General features: G+C 43.9%; 1 protein-coding gene across 4 annotated transcripts in view; it reads right to left on the minus strand.

The window, feature by feature from the left end:
- Positions 1-10,088: 10,088 nt before the first annotated feature.
- The window catches only part of TENM2 (teneurin transmembrane protein 2), a 1,665,603-nt gene continuing 1,653,241 nt past the window's right edge, over positions 10,089-22,450 (minus strand). For all 4 annotated transcript variants that reach the window (XM_051794292.1, XM_051794291.1, XM_051794294.1 and 1 more), the window contains 4 exons: positions 18,478-18,774; positions 15,958-17,572; positions 13,184-13,314; positions 10,089-11,978 (listed from right to left, as the gene is read on the minus strand). In XM_051794292.1, the coding sequence (XP_051650252.1) occupies positions 11,217-11,978; positions 13,184-13,314; positions 15,958-17,572; positions 18,478-18,774 (2,805 nt within the window). In that variant the 3' untranslated portion in view covers positions 10,089-11,216. The remainder of the gene's footprint in view (positions 11,979-13,183; positions 13,315-15,957; positions 17,573-18,477; positions 18,775-22,450) is intronic.

Raw genomic sequence — 22,450 nt, forward strand, 5'->3', positions numbered from 1 at the left:
GAGAAGAAGTGAATAATAAAGTGATAACAAATTACTGTCTGTTTTCATGGTCCTGTATTTGTGGTCTTATGTTCAAGCACAGAGATACTTCCAAAAGTCATTTTTATTTTCAAGTGTTTTTTTTCAAAATTTCAGAGCATATGCAGATCATATAGCAAAAGGCTCTATGTGAAGAAGCTGATCAAATACCTTTTCTTTTCCCATCATCAACTGTGTTTATGAAGAAAGTAATTGTGTAATTTTTTAAAGATAATTGCTTTTGAAACAAATACGTCAGAAAATATTTGCAGGTAGTTCTGACTCAAGTGAAAAGATCTTATTTTTCCACTCCTCTTTATTTATTAACCCAGAAAAACACAGCCCTGCCATTGAACCACATGAATTTATAAATATAATCAGGAATGTGCATATGGCAACTTACTCCCTTTTACCATTCACACTCACAACAAAAGAATTCAGTGTTATCAGAGTCTGTTTGAACGGTAAAGCAATAAACAAACAGGTGATTGTTTTCTCATGAGCAGGGAAAGGGAAGGTTTGGTTTGTAGGAAACCTCTTACCTGTGTGAAAAGGAAGAACAGAGCAGAGGCCAAAGCCTGCAGAAACCTCATTTTTTTTGCCTTGGGGCCAACATCTCCTTCGTGTGCTGCACACCCCTGTCCCACCAGAGCCCACAACAGGCAACCAACTGCTCAGTAACAGGAGCAGTGCTTTTCTGCTGGTGGGTTCTATTTTGGAGAAGCTGGTTCCTTGCTGCTCAGTTGGTTTTTTTCCCCCCAATACATTCAAAAGTCTGTAATTTTTTCCTTTTCTCTGTTCTTAATTGACTTCAAATAACAAAAACACAAAAGTCAAAAGTAACTGTTGGTCTCCTAGTGAAAACCTTCAGATATCTGAACTGAAATAGGAGGAAAAATGGATTTAAATTCAATTGCCAGGAAAAAATTACGTTTACCCTAAATACCACATTTTGTTTAAAACCTCCAGCATTGTTCAGCTTGAAGCAATCATATCATTTTTGTGGAGAGCTCCCTTACCCTTCTAGAAAGCCTCTTCCCCATCCTGCCCACTCTCAAACTGTATGTCACTTGTCTTCAGCTTCCAAACAGAATTTTATTTTTCTAAAATGGTCAGACCCGGGTTTGGAAAGATGGAACACATCATGGTGGAAGTAACCTGAAGCCTTCCTGCTTTCAGAAGCTATTTCCAGCCCAGCGGGAAGAGCTGAGGTGCCCAGGAGGCAGGGAAGAGCTCACACAACCTGCTGTTCTTTCCAGTCCCAGCATGAAAGGAACTTTCTGCAAACATTGGCAAAGCCACTTCATTGTTTTCTTTCAAACTGCTCCTTAAAAGACCCATTGCTGGAGGCCTTAAATAAAAAAAAAAAAAAAAGAAAAAAAGGCAGCTGACATCCGCAAAGCCATCCTGTTGCTCTGGCAGGTGTTGGCTGTGCCTTGCCCGGTGTCCCGCCGGTCCTGGCACCCCTTGTTCCAGACAAAGCATCTGTCGTTCTGTTCTGTGCACAGGCAGTGCTTCCTCACCGTGCTGTGTAGCTGAGGTGGGATGTGAGGGATGGTGAGTCTCAGGTTCCTGTAGCAAGGTGATTCAATAGGACCTGTGCAGCAAGTTGGGGTTCCCAGTGCCCCGGGAATTGTGCTGGCTGGAGTCCTGGTGTGTTTCTGCCTCTTGCAAGAGGGCTGTAAGAGGTATGTGATTAGATTGTTTGTGAAACAAGATGCAATAGAATCACGGACTCGTTGAGGTTAGAAAACACCTTTAGGATGGTCAAGTCCCCAGTGGTGGGGCCATCACACAGAGCTGTTACAACCTAGGGTGAGATACTGCAGTCCCTAGGACAGTCCTCAGCCACTGCTGAATCAGGGTTCTACTGAGCCATGGGTCAATATTTACACCAGCACAAATGTTCAGGCCATCCCCTGCCACAGGCAAGCTGGCTCTAACGTGGCAGTATCATTAACACCCAAAGGCAGGAAAACCTCCGTCAGCTGAGCTCTGCCTTGGGAGAACAGGATCCATCTGTGACAGTTCTCCTGATTCCTGGGGCTGTCAGGGCTGCCACAAACATGTCACTTGGCCACGGGTTTAATCTGTGCAACCTTCCCAATCCTTGGCACTTTGTACACCTGCATCAAAGATCTTTATCTTTCAACAAACAAGCCTGCAGCGAGGGAATAAATTCCTAACTATGACCTTTGAGTGCTCTGAGATTTTTTTTCACGTACAAACAAAACAGGTTTGGATTTTTTTTTTCCCCAAACAACCCTTATCTCTGTTGCTTTATTAGACCCTTGTGGGTCCACTGGAAGCACTGCAATTGTCCCTTGATGTTGCTGGGAAGATTGGGCCTCTGTCTTCCTTCTTCCTCGAGTGTGTGGATATCCCTTGGAGCACACACTGGGAGCTGAATGTGTGTCTTCTACCTTGCAATAAGGGGAGCTGCTTAACCTAATGGGGCTGTGCTGATACCACTGAGCTCCTCAAGATCTGCCCTCGGCAGCCAGCCCTGGCCCTGAGGAATGGGGCCAAACAGTCACTCTCAGTTATAAAAGCTTAAAAAAAAAAAAAGCTTAAAAGTGTCCATCAGCCTGTCATGGAGAACACATATGACAGAGAAATCAATTGTTTTGGTATCAAATGCTTTATTTGCTGGCTCATTATTTGCTCAAAGACAGGGAGAACTCCTCCCACAAGCAGGTTTCTCCTAGTCACGTGTCAGCTCCCCAGCCACAGCACTCCACCTTTATGCCCTGAAAACAGGCACTTTTGCATTACTGCCAGCATGACGTGTGGCTCTCAACCCAAGAGTCACCTACAATCCCTTGAGGGTGTCCCACAGCAGCAGAATGAGTTGGTAGGATATGACCAGGACACAGCATGGCCGGAGCTCATCCATATAAAGTGTGACAAGTGCCCTTTGCTGCATACGAGGAGGGAATAGCCTGCATGTGCTTGTGATAGGAAATGTGTCCATGTGCACTGATACCCAAAGTGGACCTTGAGCTGTAAAAACACCCCAGTACTCAGCCAAAACGAGCTGTGAAGCACCACTGCAGAGCAGAGCGGCACAGGCAGTGCTGGGGCAGCAACATGTGCCTGACCCAGGGCAAGGGGAGCAAAAGAGATTTAATTTTGCCCGCGTGCATTGTGTTTCTAACCTGATAGATGGGATTTTTCTGTGGAGGCTCATTTTACACCGCGGTGGTGACAACAGGGCACTGCAGGTGGGATTTCTGTTGTCTGGCAAAGCCCCGTGAAACCTCTGCCTCCCGTCAGTGCTAACGAGCAGGTTCAGCGGCAGGGCTGGGGGCAGCAGCTGGTGGCACTGAGTGGTGAAGGGACAGGTGCCATCGTTTCTCCGAGTGGGAAGTGGGCGAGGGATTCCAAGGCTGCTCTTGTGAGCAGGCTGCTGCTCAGCAAGGCGGCAGTGGGACAGGAGCCAGGCGCCTTGGCAGTCTGTCCTGCCGCCTCGGCGATCTGTCCAGAGGCTTGTCTGCATCTGCCAAGTGCAGCAGCAGCGCAGGGAACCACCTCCAAGGTGCCATTGCTGTCAGTAGCACGGCGGGTCCCAAAGGGGACAAGACCGCTTGTACCAGCAAAGGGCAAGGTGAAGGCAGGAGCAAGTTCTCCAAGGCTTTCCTTTCCCACCTACACACATCACACCTGCCCAGTATCATGCTGTTTTGCTCGGATGTGAACTTGAATTTGCCACTCAGAGGCTGGTAAGTGGGTGCTGGTACCCAGAGCACCACAGGGATTTATCCAGGGCTGGGAGCAAGGGTTGAGTGGCTGCAGGGCAGCGCAGCAGTGATGCTGTGGCTGGATGAATGCATGAGCACAGCCCCGTGGAGGCAAAGCACCGCTCCTGTCCACACACAGCAGCTCACAGCTGCAGCAGCAAAGAGAGAGAAAAAACACCCCAAACACCCCCCACTCGGTCACTGTACTACATAAATCAGAGACACTAAAAAACAACTGTTTATTTAAAGCAGCTTCACTTTGAAAATACTTAACAAGAGGCAGGACTCTAAGGACCACTTATTCCACATGTTATTAATCCAAACGCTGTTTTGTAGCTGCTGCTCACCCCCATCCCACTGAACACAGCACTGACATCCTGGCAGTGTGGTTATCATCCCCTTTTCCTCTTGGGGACCCTGGAGCACTCCTGAGAAGCTGAGGGAGGCCTGTGACCACAGGGACAGCAGCATTTGTCTCCTACCAGTGGTACAAGGGTGGCTGATGGCACCTGTCACACCTCAGACCAGGTACTGGTGGCAAACTGAGGTGGATGCAACAGCCAAAAGATATGCCTGGCTGCTCCTGCCCAGGGGCTGCAGGGGCTGTGGCAACAGGTGGGGTGTGGGGTGGCCAGTGGGGCTGATGGAGGCACAAACTGCAGACCTCGCACACCAGACCCACTTCCTCAGGCAAACAGGCACGGATTTTAAATCACAGCGAGTTTTGCAGTTACGTTATCTGATGTCAAATATGACGAAGTACAATATTTTCCCTTTAGCTGTGTCAGACCTTCCAGAGAGTTAGGGGGCTGTGCTTTCTGTGCAGGTGAGAGCTGCCATAGTACCTGGTGATGCCTGGCAGCCCTGCTCTGTGCCCGGCAGTTTTGGTCAGTGCCCAGCTGGGAGGAGGGAAGGCTGGCACAGCTGTAGCTGGGCTGGGCTCACAGGGGTGGAGCTGGGTCTCCTGCTCACCCCCCAGCTGAAGCTGCTCTGTGTGATTGCTCTGAGGCTCAGTGGGGCAGCACCTCACCTCGTGTTTGTGTAAAGATCAGCACAGCAGTGTGAGCTCTCTGCCCACTGCCTGCAGTGGGGGCTTGGTGACAAAGAAAAGGCTGAGACACTCAGTGCCTTCATGGCCTCTGGTCATTCCTGGTGTTCAGCTTGCATAGGGAGAAAGCCCAGAGCAAGGAAGACATGCTCTCTGGAGCAGGATAAGGCAAGGGAGCAACAAAAGGAATGTGGACAAATCCCTGGGAGCTGAGGGAGCTGGCTGATGGCACTGCCAGGCTGTTCCCTGCTGGCTCTGAAGTGCCATTGCAATTGGGGGGGTTCTGGGCAAAGCAATGATAAACCAGAGGGTATCATCCAGGGGGAGAAGGGCTGATGGGAGCCTTGTGAAGATCAGCAAAGGGAAGTTCAGAGTCCTGCACCTAGGGAGGAACAACTCCAAGCACCAGTACAAGCTGGAGGCCACCCAGCTGTAAAAGAGCTTTCCAGAAAGGGACCTGGCAGACAAGAAGTTGACTTTGAGGCAGCAATACGTTTTTGTGGCAAATCAGGCCAGCAGCACCTTGGGTTGGATGTCGCAGGGCATCACCAAGGGGCTGAGGAGGTGATCCTTCCCCTCTGCTCAGCACCAGTGAGGCATGGCTGGAGGGCTGGGACTGGTTCTGAGTGACCTGTATAAGACAGACATGGACTTACTCTGTCCACAGAGTTGGACAAAGAGACTGGAGCATCTGAAACAGGGCGAGAGACTGAGGGAGCTGAGACTGTTCAGCCTGGAAGGGAGGTGGCTCAGGGGTGATCCTATCAGAATGTACAGGTATCTGAAGGGATCAGTAATGACAAGGGAGCCAGAGTTGTCTCAGTGGTGCCCAGTGACAAGACAAAAGAAAAGGCAAAGGTAGCAATACAAAGAGTTCTGGTTAAACATAAGAAATACTAATTTTACTGTGAGGGTGACTGAGCACTGGAACAGGTTGCTGTCTCCATCCTTGAAGATATTTATAACTCAGCTGGACATGCTCCTATCAACGGGTGGGCCTCACCCATCTTGGGACTCTGAAACCAAAGAAAGGAGCTGAGCTCCAAACCTTTCACCCACACCACCCCCTCCTTTTCAATAAGGGCCCTGTACTGAGTAAGGTATGAAAACTCTCAGGTTCTTTGTACCAGGGTTTTTAATGACCTGCCTTCCCCACTTGGGCAGAGACCAAGGCATTAAGAAAGGGACATTTTCTAAAAGATCACTACAGTCCTCAGAGGCAAACAGGCATCTCTTTGTTATCTCTAGAAAGAACTTTTGACAGATGAAAAAGTCTGATTTATCAAGAAGAGCCTATTGAGTCATTGACTGTTGCAGACCACTGAAAATGAGATAGCTGAATTACTGATTTATAGCACTAATATTTTTTAATATTTTACCTTAATTTACATGATGGATGGAGTTGGTAGATGTTGAGGAGTGAGAGGTATTTGACACAGTCACAGGGCCTGGGCTGTAGCATAGTAAGTGGTAAAGCCCACACAGTTCTGCCAGCAGATTTTCTTTTTGTATGCAACCACCAAATTAGACTAAAGCCTGTCAGAAGCTGTCATCTAAAGATGTAAAACTTCTGTAAATACAATTTCGCCAATTGCAACGCTGCTGAGCTGCTGTAGCAGAGCACGGACAGAGTTACAGAGCACTGTCTGCCACCTTCTGTATTCATGATGGCTTAACTGCCACTTCCATTGTAAATCCTATTTGTTAAGGACTTATAAATTGGCTGCATTCATTTGCTTGTCTGAAAGCTGGCACATGGCTCTCTCCCATGGTGTTTTTACCACATTTTACTTTATTACTTGCTTTTTTTTTTGCCCTTGGCTCAGAAGCACCACAGAACTAGCCTGACTCTAACCATTAAATCCTCCCAACGTGCTACACAAATATTTTAATGAACAAGGAAGTGAGAGGAAGTCTTACCTGTTCCATTAGATACATGTTTTTAAGAGCAACATTCCCCTCCTGCTGCAGGAGGTGCAGGGAAGCCTGGGCAGGGCTGGTGGTACCTGCTGAGCTGCAGCACATGGTGGGTGCAAGGCATTTGCTGGGCACTGACTCTTGCCTTGGTGCAAAGCCCACATTGCCCAGGTCAGAAGTGGCTCCTGGGGCTGGTGGTGGCAGAGGTTGTCCAGCCTACAGCATGCAGGGTGCTGGCAGACAGCCCCCCAGCCTGTGTGGGGGAAAGGCTGTTAAAGTCCCTTCTTTCTCTACCAAGCTGTTTCCTTGTTGGGAATCTGGCTGGATGTGTGGCTTGTGTACCTGGGCACATCCCACTGGTGATTCCTTTGCTTTGTTTTTACCTGTTTTTGGTGATTGTGGTGGGGAGGCTGAGCTGAAACAGGGTCAGCTGAGATTAAAATTACCAGTTTAGGCCATGGGTGTGATGGGTCCAGCTGTGAGGGTGCTGCAAAGCACTCTGTGATGAGTGCTGTGTGACCCAGTCTCAGCTGCTTGTTAAATGCCACCTGCTCTTCCTCCTAGCCCAGGTGGTGCTGTAGACACACACAGCTCGTGCCCACAACTCCAGTCGTGCCCAGCACTGCTGTGCTGGGTTAGGCAGAAGCAGAAAAGGCTTTATCAACACAGGGGTGTTGATGTTTTGACACTGGCAACGGTATTTGCATTTCTAGAGCTCTTGGTCATGTTTAAGCATTGCATAACACTGTTCATTAGAGAGAGGCAGACATACACAGTAAGGGAGAGGGAATTGTTCTGATATTGTTGACCTAAGCAAGCAGCTACAGCATATATGTAGTTGTGTTCATACAACCAACAGCAGAGCCTTCAGAGACAACAGAGCCACCTGCTAGAGCCTGCACTCCTTCACTATTTTCTGTGGGCTGACAGTGGCTGTAGCCTTTAGGTTCTTGTTGCTGATTCAGAGGGAGATCTGCAGAGCAAAACATCTTTAGCAGCTGTGTCAGCAGCTGTACCCTGGTGGATGCTGCCCCCCCTCTGGAGAGTGCAGCCCTCAGCACTTGGTGCCACAGAGGTGGAGAAGTTTGATTCCAGAGGAGTGACAGGTTTCAAATGCAGTGAGTAATGTTTAAACTAAGTAATCCCTGTAAATAAGAAACTTTTACACTGCAGGTTGTAACTGAAGAGGTTGGGAAGGAACTTTCCTTGTTGGCAGAAAATCTCAGGGACACCTCAAGGGCAGAGAGGTCCCCATAACTCTTCATTACACCCTTTAACTAAAGTCAGGGTGCCTGATACACTCTACGAATAAGGCTAGTAAAGCCCCATTTCTTCATTCAAAATTGCTCAGGGATATCTACTCTCTACTCCTCTTTGGAGAAGAAATTACATCCATAGAGGGCCTGATAAATGTGCCACCTGGAGAGGCCAAACACCTGTGGTGGTGAGGAGCAGGGTGTGGTCAGACACATGCTTACACCCAGAGCCAGACTTTGGGATCAGTCAGGAAACAAAACAGCTTTTTTTCAAGCTGAACTGCAAGGTTGTAAATACCAAATTCCTTCAGTGACAGCAGCCCAATGGGAAAATGGAAACGTAGTCTAATGCTGATTCTCCATCTGGTTTTAGCATCAAACAGGAGCCTGTTCCTGGATTCCTGCTCTCTCTGCAAGAAACTCAACTTACACTCCAGTAAGTCAGGAGGGCAAACCTACCTTTGTAGCTCTTGGGCTGGCCTGAGCTCGTGCACCTTCCCACAGCCAGCAGTGCCTCCCAGGCCAGGTCCTTTCACAGCTGCCCTTGGCCTGTCCTGATCACAGCACTGTTGGGGACACAGCCACAATGTCACTGTTAAAGCCACCACTTAACTACTCCCCCATAAGAAGAATCCAGTTTGTGTCTCCGTGGCATTGCTTTAGGTTAATCATCTATTTCATATGGAAAAGTCTAGCAAGGAGGAGAGAGCAAATGCAAGAGCTCTGAGAGGAACAGGAGATACCAATTTGTGGGGGGTGAGGAAAGGGAAGGTTGTAGAAAGGAGAAGGGAGGAAGAGATGCCTCCAGAAACAGGGAAAAGGGGACCACAAGAGATCAGGCCATGGCCACACCAGTAATCTCCCCCTTTGTTAAGTGAAACTCTTTAGTATGGCCTTTAACAGTGAGCTGTTTTTTCCACACATGAGAGAATCTAGCTCTTTTATCATAATTACAAAAATACAGTAGTTCTTCCAAAGTCTTTGATGCACCACACAAACCTCTCAACTGCAAGGAAAAATCCATCCCAAAAAATGACCCAAGCACCTTACCAGTACAGGGCCAGGTAATCCAGAAAAACTATCATCATGGAAAGTGTCTCCACTTTGTGAGTTCATGTTTTATGCCTCCATTTAAAAAAAAAAGTAACAATATTTCCTTAAGAGGTTTCACTTGTAAAGAACAGACTGATAATGTAACAGCACTTCAAGCCCATCAGCACAGAAAAACACCAGCAATGAAGGACAACCAGGACTTTACCTGAAAATGCAGCCAGGCTCCTCCTTCAGAGGATGAGTAACAGAGCTGGGGGTTCCTGTGGGTGAACTACACTGGGTGAACATGTAGGTGTAAACCCCAGTCAGAATGGGGTGGCTCTTGTTTGCACAGCAGAAATTAGATGTGCTTTCTGAGTGCTCCAGGTGTTACACAACACAGGCACTGAACGGTTTGGCTTTAAAAATGCCCTGGAGTGAATTAATGCCCATAATCAACTCAAGCATCTCTGTCAGTATCATGAATCATTAAAAACCTCATTCGCAACCCCAAAAGCAAAACTGTTCTCAAAATTAAGTAGAGCTCCCCAGCTACATACTTAAATGAGATAAAAGTGGCAGGGCTCTGGTTGATGGATGGCCCCCTTTTATCATCACCAGGAGTGACTGTTTGCTTAGGAGAGAGACTTTGATCTTACCTCTCATTTTTAAATGTGGTGGAAATAAGCAATCTCCCAAAGAAGACAGATTTCATGGAGACTTCCTGGCTCACAGCCTTCCATGTTCCATTTAATATTATGTTACTACATTTTCAAACTGTTTGGACGTTACTTTAGTGCAATTAAACTAATTCCAGGATTGAAACACATGGCTGTTTGAGGGTTGCTAGTTGTGAGGTGCAGAGAGGGAATTTCTAAAGCATTTACCAGTTTTCTCCTGTGTCCTAAGCAGAGTGTTGGGTCATGTGTATGTAGGACTTTGCTTGCCCAGAGATGAAAGGACCAGCAGAATCCACGAAGCAACAAGAAGTCATTTCCACATACAGGAAGCTGTGTGCATTAGATTACAGTGAGACATGAATCACTTTTACAAGATTTTGTAACGGAAGACAAGTAATTCACAGGAGTTTTAGAGACTTTATTTATGTATAAACAATTTAAACACTTTGCCATAAATTATCTTTGCCTGTCTCTAGTCTTTGCTTAGCAGCAAATTAAAATTAATATAAAAACTCAATGAACAATTCATACATGTATATTACAAAAAAGTTCTTGTACCAAAGTTCTTATTAGACTTTTTTTTTCTTTTTTTTTTTTTTAGTGGTGACCGTAATGTGATTGTCTCAGTTTCTCGACCAAACAAACACACTAATAATTTTTAAATCTGAAACAGTGATTGTGCCTTCTGGCTGATGTATGTACAGGGTGATCTGACGTGGTGCCCATTTGCAATAGTGTAACACAATGCCCACAGCTCTACTGGAACTGATACCAACAAACTACTGAATCTAAACAGACTACACCCTGTAACTGTGTTATACTGTCCACAATGGAAATCTTCAAAGACAAACAGAGTATGAAATTTATCTGTAGTGATTTATAGCCACCATTTTGAATGTAACTTTACACTCTGCCCTCTTTGAATAAGTTAAGCTTCAGGCCAGACAAGTGGAGGGTCAGAGTGCAAGTGTGGTTTTGTTACTTTTAAATATATTTTTCCTTTCCTATTTCCAGTGCGCTCTCACTTGCATTCCGTTTGTCCTCCAGTTGCTACACACAAATCACCCCAAAGTCATGTTTTAAATGCACCTGTATTTTGCTTTAAATGAAAACCTCTTGGATATTTATCAAACAAGCAGTCTGAATCATCTGTGTTTCATCAGCTGGTTAGTGAAAGTGGCCCACTTGGATTTCTTAGTTTGCTCACGTGTGAATGGAGTGAGGTAATACAATACGAGGCCTTCTTTTTGTTTTTCTTTAGACCCAGAACAAGTGGGTAATATTTCAGGGGTACTTTTTAATTTGTACGGTTAGAGTTTTCAGTCTGGCTTTAGTCCACTTCAGGATGTGGTTTTTAATCCCTTGAACAGTAGCATTTAACTCAAAAAATATGAGCTTTTTTGCCACTTACTATCCCAGAGTAGCTCAGCCTAGTGCCCCCATTTAGGTCTTCATCTCCTTAGGAGAGGAGATAACAGTTATGACTACTGATTCATCCAGCAAAGGATGACAGCAGGTTAATTTGTTACCTCTTTCCCATTTCATTCTGTCTTAAAAACTGGATGTTGCTGCTACTGTCTGCTAGCTCTGGGTACTGCTCCACGGGCAGGACATAATATCCCTCGTAACCTTGGACCCTTCCCGTGTTGAGGAGCTGCTGCCTCTCTCCGTCTGTCCATACACGGCTGCCCTCTCGGCCGTCCCGCGCCTTCTGCTGCTCCCTGGCCCAGGCCGAGCCCAGGGCTCGCTGCCGGGCCTGCTCCAACACTCGCGCCTTCTCCTCGTCCAGCGCGTCGGGGGTGAGGCCGTAGCGGACGTTGAGCAGCAGGGTGGAATACTGAAACTCAATATTCGTAAACCTTCGAGTCCTGCCGTTGACAAGGAGCGTGGGCTGGGACACGGTGACGTTGACGCCGCTGTCCAGGACCTTCCTCCCGCTGGTCATGGCGAGGGTGACGAGGTCGCTGTCGGCCGAGCCGACCTTCACGAAGTAGTGGGTGTCCTTCCCCTCGATGCTGTAGTGCATCTTCTCCAGGTAGTGAGCGCTGTTCAGGACAGAGGCGATCTTCCTGCTGTCGTCCGTGGCTATGCTGGAAACGCCGGTGGTCACCCGGCCCTCCTTCACAGCGAACATGATTCCCTTCCCAATGATAGGAGTGGTCGTGGCGAACCAGTGACCTGCTTTTTCTCTAATACTGGCGTGTAATCTTTTAGATATGACCTGTCCCTCCAGGGCCATGAAAGCCTGGTTGTGTCTTTCTGTCGTCTGCTGCACTCCTGTGATTAGCTGGGGAGAGCAAAACAAAAGAAAAACAAACACCAAAGAAGATACAGATCTGAACATACTCATTTCAGAGACTGATAGCGATCTTTGCTTTGCTTTTTCGAAGGAAAGCTACGCAGTGAAAAATTCTGCTCTATGGGAAGACCACCCTCAGTTACCCATCCTTACACATATCCTGTTCAGAATCACGTAAACACTCACTTGACAAATTATTTTGCCATCCTTAATACCAAATAAAATACTTCTCGTCACCCTTTATAACATATATGTACCAAAAATTTCAACTTTGGCAAATTATATAATGTCCAGTAAAAGAATAAGAAAGACCCAAGTCTAGCCCAGTTTTAATCAGAGCTGGAAACAAACAGAATCAATGTATTAAAAGGTGGCATTTAACTTCTGGACACTTTTGCCTAGAGATTTTAACCATTATATATAACTAAAACATTTATGAATGTAAGCTTTTTTGAAAATAGGTGAAATTTGCCTCAAAAGTACCATGGCAATTCCTGAAGAGGGGATTTAGACTCTCAAATTACTTAGAAGCCTGTGAAAATGGTATGTTTAGGTTTATACAATAATTTCTACTGCATTACCACAAAGATGAAGTGAGCCTAGCAAAGGCTAAGTTTGGAATTAGACTAGTGCTCTTCTTAAGTTTATTAAATGGGTTGTAATTTATTATAAAGGTCAAAACAATTGTTCACCCTTAACCTGACAATTAAGCACGAACACTGTAACTGAAGTTAACTGGAGTATCAAATAAAAACCTCCAACTAGGAAAATGACAAAAAATGACAAGAAATCCTCTTATAGGGTGAGAAGTAGAACCCTTTTGTACCAGTACAAGTACCAATCTAGGTTTATTGCAACACATCTGTTACTAGGATGGTTTTACCAAAGGTACAACAGATGATAAATTACCCTGACAAAGTCTCCCTTTGTCATTGCTAATCAAGTTAATCGAGTTACAACTTGTTAATCAAGGAATAACTCAATAAAAGACAAACTAATGACATTGTAATTATGATAACAACGAAGGCTGGCAAGAAAGGCATATGTTCATTAGTATAAAATCTAGCTATACTCACTTCATTTTACACTGAATTAAATATGTGGCCTTCTGCTGTAACTACAGAAGAGCCAGCAATTCTATCCATAGAGTGGGGCAAATTTATCAAAAGAAGTAAGTTAATACTTCTGCCTACCTGTCCATTTTCACATGCTTGACTCTCAGACAGTTCGTATGGCGGTGACACAAAGTACATTTTTGCTCTAGGGAAACCAGGAATAATGTTGCTAAGCTGAAATCCAAACATCACCAACCAGCTTTTGACATCTAAAAAAAAAATCAAAAGAAAGCAGACAAGTGAGAAACAAATGTGCGTAACAAATAGAGGAAATAAAAAAAATTTGCAAATCCATCCTTGACATCCTTAATTTCAAGTGGCAACTGAAGTCACAATTAATATTACAGTGTGGAACTTTACAGAATTGTAGCAATCTACCATGAACAGCACAGGAAATATTGCTTTAAATTTAACCTAAATACTTCATCACGGATATACCACCTCTTTCATTCTTTTTCCATTATGGCACATGGCTTATCCAAACATTTTACGGTATGCAGTACTTGTTCCATCTCTGACACCTTCTAATGTGGCTACTGTAACCTATAACTGTATTGTAAAATGATATTTTATTAGGTTAACACTTTAAAAACGTTTGCAAAGTCCTTTGGGGAAACACATGGCTTTTCTTCCATGTCCTAGTTCTATCAGCTGTCATTGGGTCTCAGGAGGCTCCATTAAAAGCAGTGAGAAGCCAGACTTGTAAATCAGATGTCTAAATTTAGGCACCAAGACTATCCTCCCATCCCTCCAGGGAAGGTAGGAGCTGCATAGGAGGGTTACAGCTCAGCTCTGAGGTGAGCTTTGGGAAGTTCCAGCTGTGGGTTTGACCAGGAAAACTCTGCCTTCAGCTCTATCTGAAAAAGCTAAGGAAGTAAATTAATAACAGTAATTCTCCCTCAGCAGGTATTAAGAAACAATGATGTACTCTAGCTATCCAAATGATCTTTTTAACAAAAAAGAAAAGAGTCCATGACCCCGTTTTACATTTCTGATTCCTGGTTCATGACCATTTTCATGTAAGAATCTCTCCCAGTATCCAACTCTTCTCGCTGGCCTACACTGGCTCCTGATGCTGCTACTGCAGCTTCTTCCTGTGAGCTGAGCTGTTGCAAAGCTGTTTTTTTCCAAAAGTCTTCTTTTCTTGGCCATTCTGACTCTAAAATAAGTAGTAAAATACTCTGCCTTTACTAAGGTTTCTGTGTCTATCTCCCATCACACAGTGCCTACTGTATTTTTCCTGTACCTTTGGACAGGGTTACTGCTCCTTTTTAAGGCTTCAGTTTATTTTATAGTTAAATGGCATCTCCTGAACAATTCATTTCAGCTGCCCTAATTCCACAAAAACCAGAGGAGGACCTATACACAAAGTAGTCACTAATTTGCTTAGCTAATGTGCTTTGCAGCACTGCACTTGCTACAGGAATTTCTTTTCAGCAAATCTGTGAATAAAGCAGTGTCAGGGGTAACTGTAAGAATGGACTGGGGGGGAGATGTTTGGGTTTTTTTTTTGTTCTCTGTTTTTTTTTAAGCTATGACAACAAAGGTATCACCATCATCACTTCTTGTGCAAGATAATCTGTTTAGTCCATAAAGCAACAAATATTTGCATCACTGATTAAATATTTTTATAGACTACAAGGTGTGTGTGTCTCAAAGTGCAATTTGTGTTTCTAGATCTCCTCCAGTGGATGGATAAACTAAATTAATGCAATTTTAGAATGTAGCAAAATACAGTAAGATGATGCTGAAAACCTAAATCAAACAGTGGTGGATGAAAATAGGAATTCTGTTGCATTTAGGACAACAGAATTTGATCCCAAGGTAATTTCGGTCATCAGTATTCTCACACTGTCAGATAGAAATTGCACTGTCTCCAAATTGCAGAGTAGCTCCAGCAGAATGTGGGGTGTGTTACACCTATTAGGTCACAATGTACTAATGAAACTTGCTAAGATTTTCTCTGAAGAAAATGCACACTTTTCTTGAAATTCAAATTACTGCTAAAATTAAGATCACTCCTTTTTAAAAATTATATCACTGCTCTAATTATTGTACACTGCATATTCAATTCTGAAAAAAAAAGCTTTTCCTGAAGACATATTAATTACCTTTCCTTTTAGAAACTGCCAGCAGCTAGTTCAAGTACTGTGTGATGTTACTAAATGAAAAATTATTCCTAATTAAGAAGGGGTTACAAGTTTTACCCAATTCTAATATATGTGATCAAAACTACTTTTGTTTCTCAGCTCTACACACTCCATAACATTTCTTAGTCTTTCAGGATGAAATAATTTTAAAAAACATCAAGGATTTTGTTTAAATGACTAAAAACTGTTTGCATATTAAAAGTTAAATGGTAAAAAGAGGTTTAATTAAATCCATTCTGGGTTTAATTCATAATGTGCCCATGGGCTCAGTCGGTAGTTAATTTTGAAAGTAGCCCAGAAAGGAAGAGATCTGAGCAGTTCTGGCTTGTGATTCTGAACCAACCTGCCAGTGATTTCTGTAGGTGATTTCACTTTTCTTGATATAGAATTAGAATGAACACATCTTCACACAGCACTGGTTCAACAGGAAGAACACTATGGCTGCGCTGAAATTTAACATTCAGCAAAACTATTTTTATTTTTTTCCCTCCATAATTCATCGTGGCTTCTCACTTAGTGCCCTTCATTCAGGGAAGAGCAGTGCCAAAGGATCAGCACTAGCCAGCCCTTTTCATAGCGCAAAAAGGAAAATGGCCCACACTTGATGGGAGGATTCAGCCAAGGGCTAGTAAGGAGAAGTCACATTTTTTTCTCAGCTTCCAAACTGAAGTGTTACTTAATATAAATGTGATGAAGCCTCACCTGTTACATAATTCTTTAGATCCAGTTCATTGCTGAGAGGGTTGTTACTCTTGAACATGTACAGATTGAAAGGAGCGGGTTCTCTGCCAATTTTTTTCCACATGGTGTAATCAGGAGATGTCCAGCGCCCAGCCAGGACATCGTAGTCCCTTTGGGTGAAATGCACAAGTTTGGTTAAAGGATCATACAGCCCTCCATGGAACCCAATGACCAGCTGGAAATCTGGGTTGGAGTCGTAATAAATCTCCCCATACGCCGTGTACTGAAGCTGTTTGATCATGAGGCCGTTGATGCTGAACACGGCCAGCGGAGTGCCCGTGTTATCAGAGGCCACATAATACTCTTCCCCGCTGCTACTCTCCATTGCAAAGAGGTGGCCTTGCAGGTCGTAGTACAAAGAGGTAATTTCGGAATTGGAATGATTGTAGACGTGAGTTACCCTGGTTGGATTGTGAAGATCAGCATAAAAGTACTGCAGATGGTGCCCCAGGTTGGTCTTACAGGAGGCCCTTCGGCCCAGCCCGTCGTAGCGGTACTGAACGCTCCAGCCGTTGGCTTTGTTGTAGGCTCTGGTCAGGAGCCCTTTGGAGTTGTAGTCGAACACGTCCGCGCCCCGCTGCCACAGGAACCCGTCGTCGTCGATCTTGTACGGGATGTCGCCCAGGCGCGTGATCCTGTCTCTCAGGTCGTAGCGCAGAGGCATCAGCCGGACGCTGTTCCCAGGATTCAGGAGGTGCAGGTTTCCGTTCAGATCGTAGCTGTAGCGCCAGGTGGGCCTGTCGTTTACTGCCACGCTTTGCAGTTGCCCATCTCCGTCATAATCATAGGTGTACTTGGTCGTGTTGGCGTAGGGACCGAGTTTCAGCTCCCTTTTGGTCACCCTCCCCATGCTGTCGTACTGCACAGTCATCCAGTACATCAGGGACCGGAACATTTCATACTGAACCTCTTTAATCCGTCCATGGGTATCAAAGTGCTTGCTCAGTGTCATAACTGCTGTGGTGATAATTTGGTTTATATCATAATAAATAACTCCAAATTTGCCAAAATGCTCTACTTTGCCAGAAATCTCATCGTAACGGTAGAGATCAACTGGGAGGGGCGTCTCACTTATTATGGGTTTGATGCTTGCGATTCGAAAGCTGTTATCATGATATGTATAATCAAACCTTGCATTGACCATGCCTTCTTCAGAGAATCTGTAGATCTGTTTGTCAACGAGAGGACCAATTTTCCGATAGCGAATCGTACAAGAAAATCCCCCACTCTGCAAATTCACCATTTTTAGGACACCCGTAGTTTCATCATACCCAAAAGTCACCGCGGTGCTGTCATAAACAATTTCAGATAGTTTGGACAGCTTTCCATACTTGTAGAAGACTTGCCGGCCAGTACCCAAGAACGACGTTTTCAAAATCCTCCCGTCGTCGCTGTAATCGAAAATCACGGAAGCGTTGCTTTCAGGAGGGTTGTAGATATTCCTGATGTAGCCAACGGAGGTGTGGGTGGACATGCTGTGCCGAGCCACGCTGGGCATGGTGACAGCGTGGAGGCGGTCCGAGGAGTCGTACTCGAAGATGTACTGTCGCTGACTCTGGAGCAGCAACACCATGGACTAGGGGGGAAACAAGAACAAACAGTTACCAGCTTTCAGCATGTGGCCTGTGGGAGGGCACCGAGGAAAAGTTTACCGGAGAGGCACTAATGTTAAATGACTACAAAGAGAATCAGATACATTAGTTAGGGGCACAGAGCTGCTCAGGGATATTGTCAGATTGCCAGATGAGAGGATCTGCTGCTTGGAAATCAATATGCTGACGCTCCAGAGAAAGTGTAGGTTAGCAACCTGTGAGCTACCCTCCCTGTAGGAGGACTTTTTTTTTCTTTTTCTTTCTTTTTTTTTTTTTTCCTGAGGGATGCAGAGGAGTTAGATAAATGACTTGATTTATCTTTCTGCCACCAGTTGTAATTCACAACCGTTACTGTGAAATATGTGAGAAAGCAGAGAGCATCAGCTCTGGTTTGCTTAGAACAACAAGAAGGAAAAGGGAAAACAATACGCAATTTTACAGGATTTAAGATGATTTTATGACTAAAGGGTCTTAATTAGGTTAAGTAAAAATGCATTACCATATTTTCATTTAATAAGTAATGATTAAAGATGAATTACCTGTTCCTACATGAACCTTTAGTCAGCTTTAGTCGTGCATTTTTAGGCTTAATTAAGCACGATTCATTGTGTTAGTTTATGCTGTTTTACAGTAGCCTCACCACTATCAGGAAAATATCAAAAGACACAAACCATGAGCAAAGTATTTCCCACTAAAAATTAGTCAAATTCAGCTGACTAATTAAAAAATAAGGAATTTTGAGACAAGGTATGTAGGGATTCTTAACAGCTGGAACACATCAAATTTAAAGGGGTTTGTGTGCGTGTGTTATGTGTACAGCTTAAAACGAAGCTGGGCAGCGCTTTGTGTCTTTGCAGCTGATGCCAGAAGGTAACACAGCATCACCTACGTTCTCTAGGTAGGTGTAGCTCCACACTTTCCCGTCGGAAAACATGCGGGATGTGATCCTGCCTTGCTTGTCGATGTCGGTCCTCTCGCTCATGGCGCCGCGCTGGAGCCCGGCCAGGCGCCCGTTCAGGAAGTAGGACACGTTGACAGCAGCCAGGCCACTGCTGGGCAGCCACAGGAAGGGCCGTCCCAGCTGGTCGTAAATGATCCGCAGGGTGAATTTCCGGTGGTCGTCGTAGATCTTCTCCGTGCGGATGTTCCGGTCGTAGTCGATGGACAGCAAATTCCTCCCGTGCACCTGCGGAAGGGAAGGAAAGGAGGCTGCACTTCGTGTGTGGTGGGCACACCATCCCTCCCCTCTGGATTTACAGAGTGAAAACACAACAAAGGAATCAGTTTTGGGAAGTGTAGGATGTCTTCCTGTTGACTGGCTTTTGCTTTCTACTTCTCAGTGTATTCAAATGTGCAATTTTGATTTCCCATCTTCCCACAACATGGGAGATGATATCCTACAGGTAAAGGATTCCCTTATGCTCAGAACAGGCAGACAATCTGCACATCTAAGTGTTAAAGTGCAGGGAAACAAATTATTTTGCATGGAAGTAATTTTTCTACTTCTGCCATCAATAGTTCTTTGCCTTTTCCCTTACAATCATCGTAAGAACCATAGAAGAAATTTTTATTTTGTGCCTTCACTGGTTTAGCCACTTGGCTTCTGTAATTCCAACACCCTGATTAGAATTCATTCATTTATTGTTTTCTTCATTTACTTTCCAAATATTCCATAGATCCTTCAGCAACCCAATCAATAGGGATGGGTTTCAATTCTTCTGTTTAAAAATCCTGATCATACAGGCTGGGAAAGATGGACTTCTAGTGTTGAAAAACAAAAGTACTAAATAACAAGGTTAAATATTTTTCTTTCTTTTTTTTTTTTTTTTGTTATAATTTTCATTCAAAGTCCAGCATGAAGAGTTTCAGTGCCAGATTGATTTTATTTTTAAGTAAAAGAGCAAAATAGAAGCAAAGGAGAATACGAATGCCAAATGGAGAAGCTTCTAGTGAGAATGCTATAATGAGAGATACATAAATATATTCACTGAGGGCTAAGCCATAGAATTCAGGCTAATGCTGTAATCTGATAAAGCTTCTTAAGTAATTTAATTGTAGATGCATCATTAATAAAGTAGAAGTCTTTAAATTAGATACAATTTCAGAGCAATGACTACTTAAAAAGTATTCATCAATTTCTGGGAATTTGTTCTTCAGCTTATATTTTACAGTGGCTTTGATTAAGCAACGTTTTCTCTTACGAAAATTAAACTGCACATCAAACAATATGTAAATGAACCCTGAGCCTTTCTTGAGGACATAAAAGTTATTCTGAGATATATTCACTGGCAGGGGTAAACCCAATTCCCACCCCAACCAACTCAGTAGGAAATCAGTTATACAGAAAGCACATTTAAAATTAATACAATTTTGTGTTTGTAAAGAAATAATTATTTCAAATTATTGCTCATTATCCTAATTTTCTCCATTAATAAAATTTATCTCTTTAGCAGTTTGCATTTCCTCAGTGGGCAATTACTAGGAAAAAAAGCTCTCTCCTGTAGGTTTTCCCAAAGGTTATCCCGGCAACCTCTCCTATGATTCAAAGGAAAGATAGGGTATTTTTCTTAAAACACCTTGGGGCAAAATAAATCATATTCTGCTCTCCCATTATAATGAAAGCAAAGCCAGGGAAGCCAAACTCAACATTAGTACTTTCTCAGCTGGTTACTCTTGTTTTGTAGGATCAGTCCTGATGACAGAGATGTAAGAAAACCCTTTCCATCAACAGAAGAGGGCTTTCACCTCCCAAAAACACTTAGCTATAGAATTAAAGGGTTAGTGTATGACTGACAGATCCCAATTTCTTGAGGATGGGCAGATTTTCTAGAAAGAAAAAAAAGTCTTTCAGAAAGATTATTAACTGAATTTTAGCTTTTGGATTTTTGTTTGTGTTTTGGCTTTTTTATTGTAATTTCTGAAGCTTCGTAAAGCAGTTGGGATTTCTGGGGTTCTTTCCCTCCATTACAGTAACTGCGACCATAATCTGCATGTAAGAAACTCTGATTCAGGTATCCTCTCTTTTCTCAAAAACATTGTAACAGTTATTAGGGTTTTTTGCCACAGAAAACAAAATTAGTAGGGTTTTTTATAATGATTACACAGACAAGAGCTGTGCACACCCACAAACATCACTTGGAGATGCACACACAAATATCACCTGCTTGGATAATCCAGTAACTCCATTTGCATTTGTAAAATAAGTAAGACCAGAGAGTGTAATTGCAGTATCATATTAATTATACAGAAACCCAAACAGGCTAACTCCCACTCTTCCTGGAAACAGTAATAACAGTTACAATTAGCACAACTGCAGATTACCTAACAAGCCCTTTCCCTTTTGTTCCCTCCCCACATGCACATCTGGTTTTCCCTCAGCTGCTGCTGAAGTGGCTGTGGGGATGTGCCCTTTGTGCCTTGGAAAGGTCTGGCCACAAAAATCACTTTACGTGACGCTGCACCGCAACAAAAACTCTTCAGAAGGGAATCTTATCACGACTTTATCAGAAGCTACCACAAGGCACTGAACGTGAGGTGCATAAAGCAGCAGACAAAGTGGGAGAAGATAAAGGTGAAGAGCAGGGCTTCCTTTCTCAGGGTGATGAAATCTGCCCCAGTGTGTGCACAGAGGCTGTGATGTGCTCACAGCATGGCAGAGCACAGCTGGAGGCACAGGCAGCAGCACTGTGTGAGGACTCATAGAATCACCAAATATTCTGGGTTGGGAGGGACCTTTAAAGATCACCCAGTACAACCCCTCTGCAGCAAGCAGGGACATCTCCAACTTGAACAGGCTGCACAGAGTCCAGCCTGACCTTTGATGCTCCCAGGGATGGGCCATGTACCACCTCTGTGGGCAACCTGTGCCAGTGCCTCACCACCCTCACCATAAAAGATTTCTTCCTTATAACTAGTCTAAATCTAAATCTCTTTCAGTTTAAAATCACCACGCCCTGTCCTTTTAGACCCTGCTAAAAGTCTGTCCCCATCTTTATTACAAGTCCCCTTTCAGTACTGGAGAACAGGGGCATGGAGGTGAAGTACTCACCTGAGAGGTGAATCCTACAGAATGGCCACCTCTTCAGTAATCCTGATCCTGGACTGGGGATCCAGAGATGGCCCCACACACTCTCTCACCTCTGCAGGTTGTACCACTACATCCCCCAGCTGTCCCTGGCTGCCAATGGCTCCCCCTCAATGTTCCAAACACTTGCTCTGTTTCGTTCACTAAACAATTTATAAAGATGAATTAGAATAAATGAGATGCAAATAAATTCTGTGCTTTCTCCCTCATTTTCGAATTTCATTTTCAGTCCACTCAACCTGTGATAATCTCATAGTGATTTTCATTTAAAAGAGCTAAATGGATATGTGATTATTGTTACAGGAACTAACACCAGACAATTAAACGTTGAGGTGTTGCTAGATAAAGTATTGTTTTGATTTGCATAAACATGATGCAAGAAAACCTATCTCAGGCAAGGTTTCAGCTCTAAGATGTGTTTAACGTCAGCTAATTACCACAAGTACCTCTATTAAATTTTTAGTATTGAGAGTTAGGATTACAGCAATTTCATTTCAGGGTCCCATTTATTTTTATTTTGAACACCCAGTCAAAATGCAGAGCCGATCTGTTTTCCGCTTATAATCAACTGCTGCAGGTCAACACATCAAAAATCAATTACACAGCCATGAAATTTAGTCATTAAGGATTAGCTGCTAATCTCATTCAATTTTTTGTCTAACCTTCCCCCTCTCCCCAATAAGTACATTCTGTGCATTTGTTAGAATAAGAATAAGGAAAGAGTTGATAACATTGGAAATTAGATGTTAAGCAATAGAAAAAACCAAAATTTAACATC

Source organism: Manacus candei, unplaced genomic scaffold, assembly GCF_025592945.1.
Source record: "Manacus candei isolate 608988 ecotype Guabito, Panama unplaced genomic scaffold, ASM2559294v1 h1tg000037l, whole genome shotgun sequence".
NCBI lineage: Eukaryota > Metazoa > Chordata > Aves > Passeriformes > Pipridae > Manacus > Manacus candei.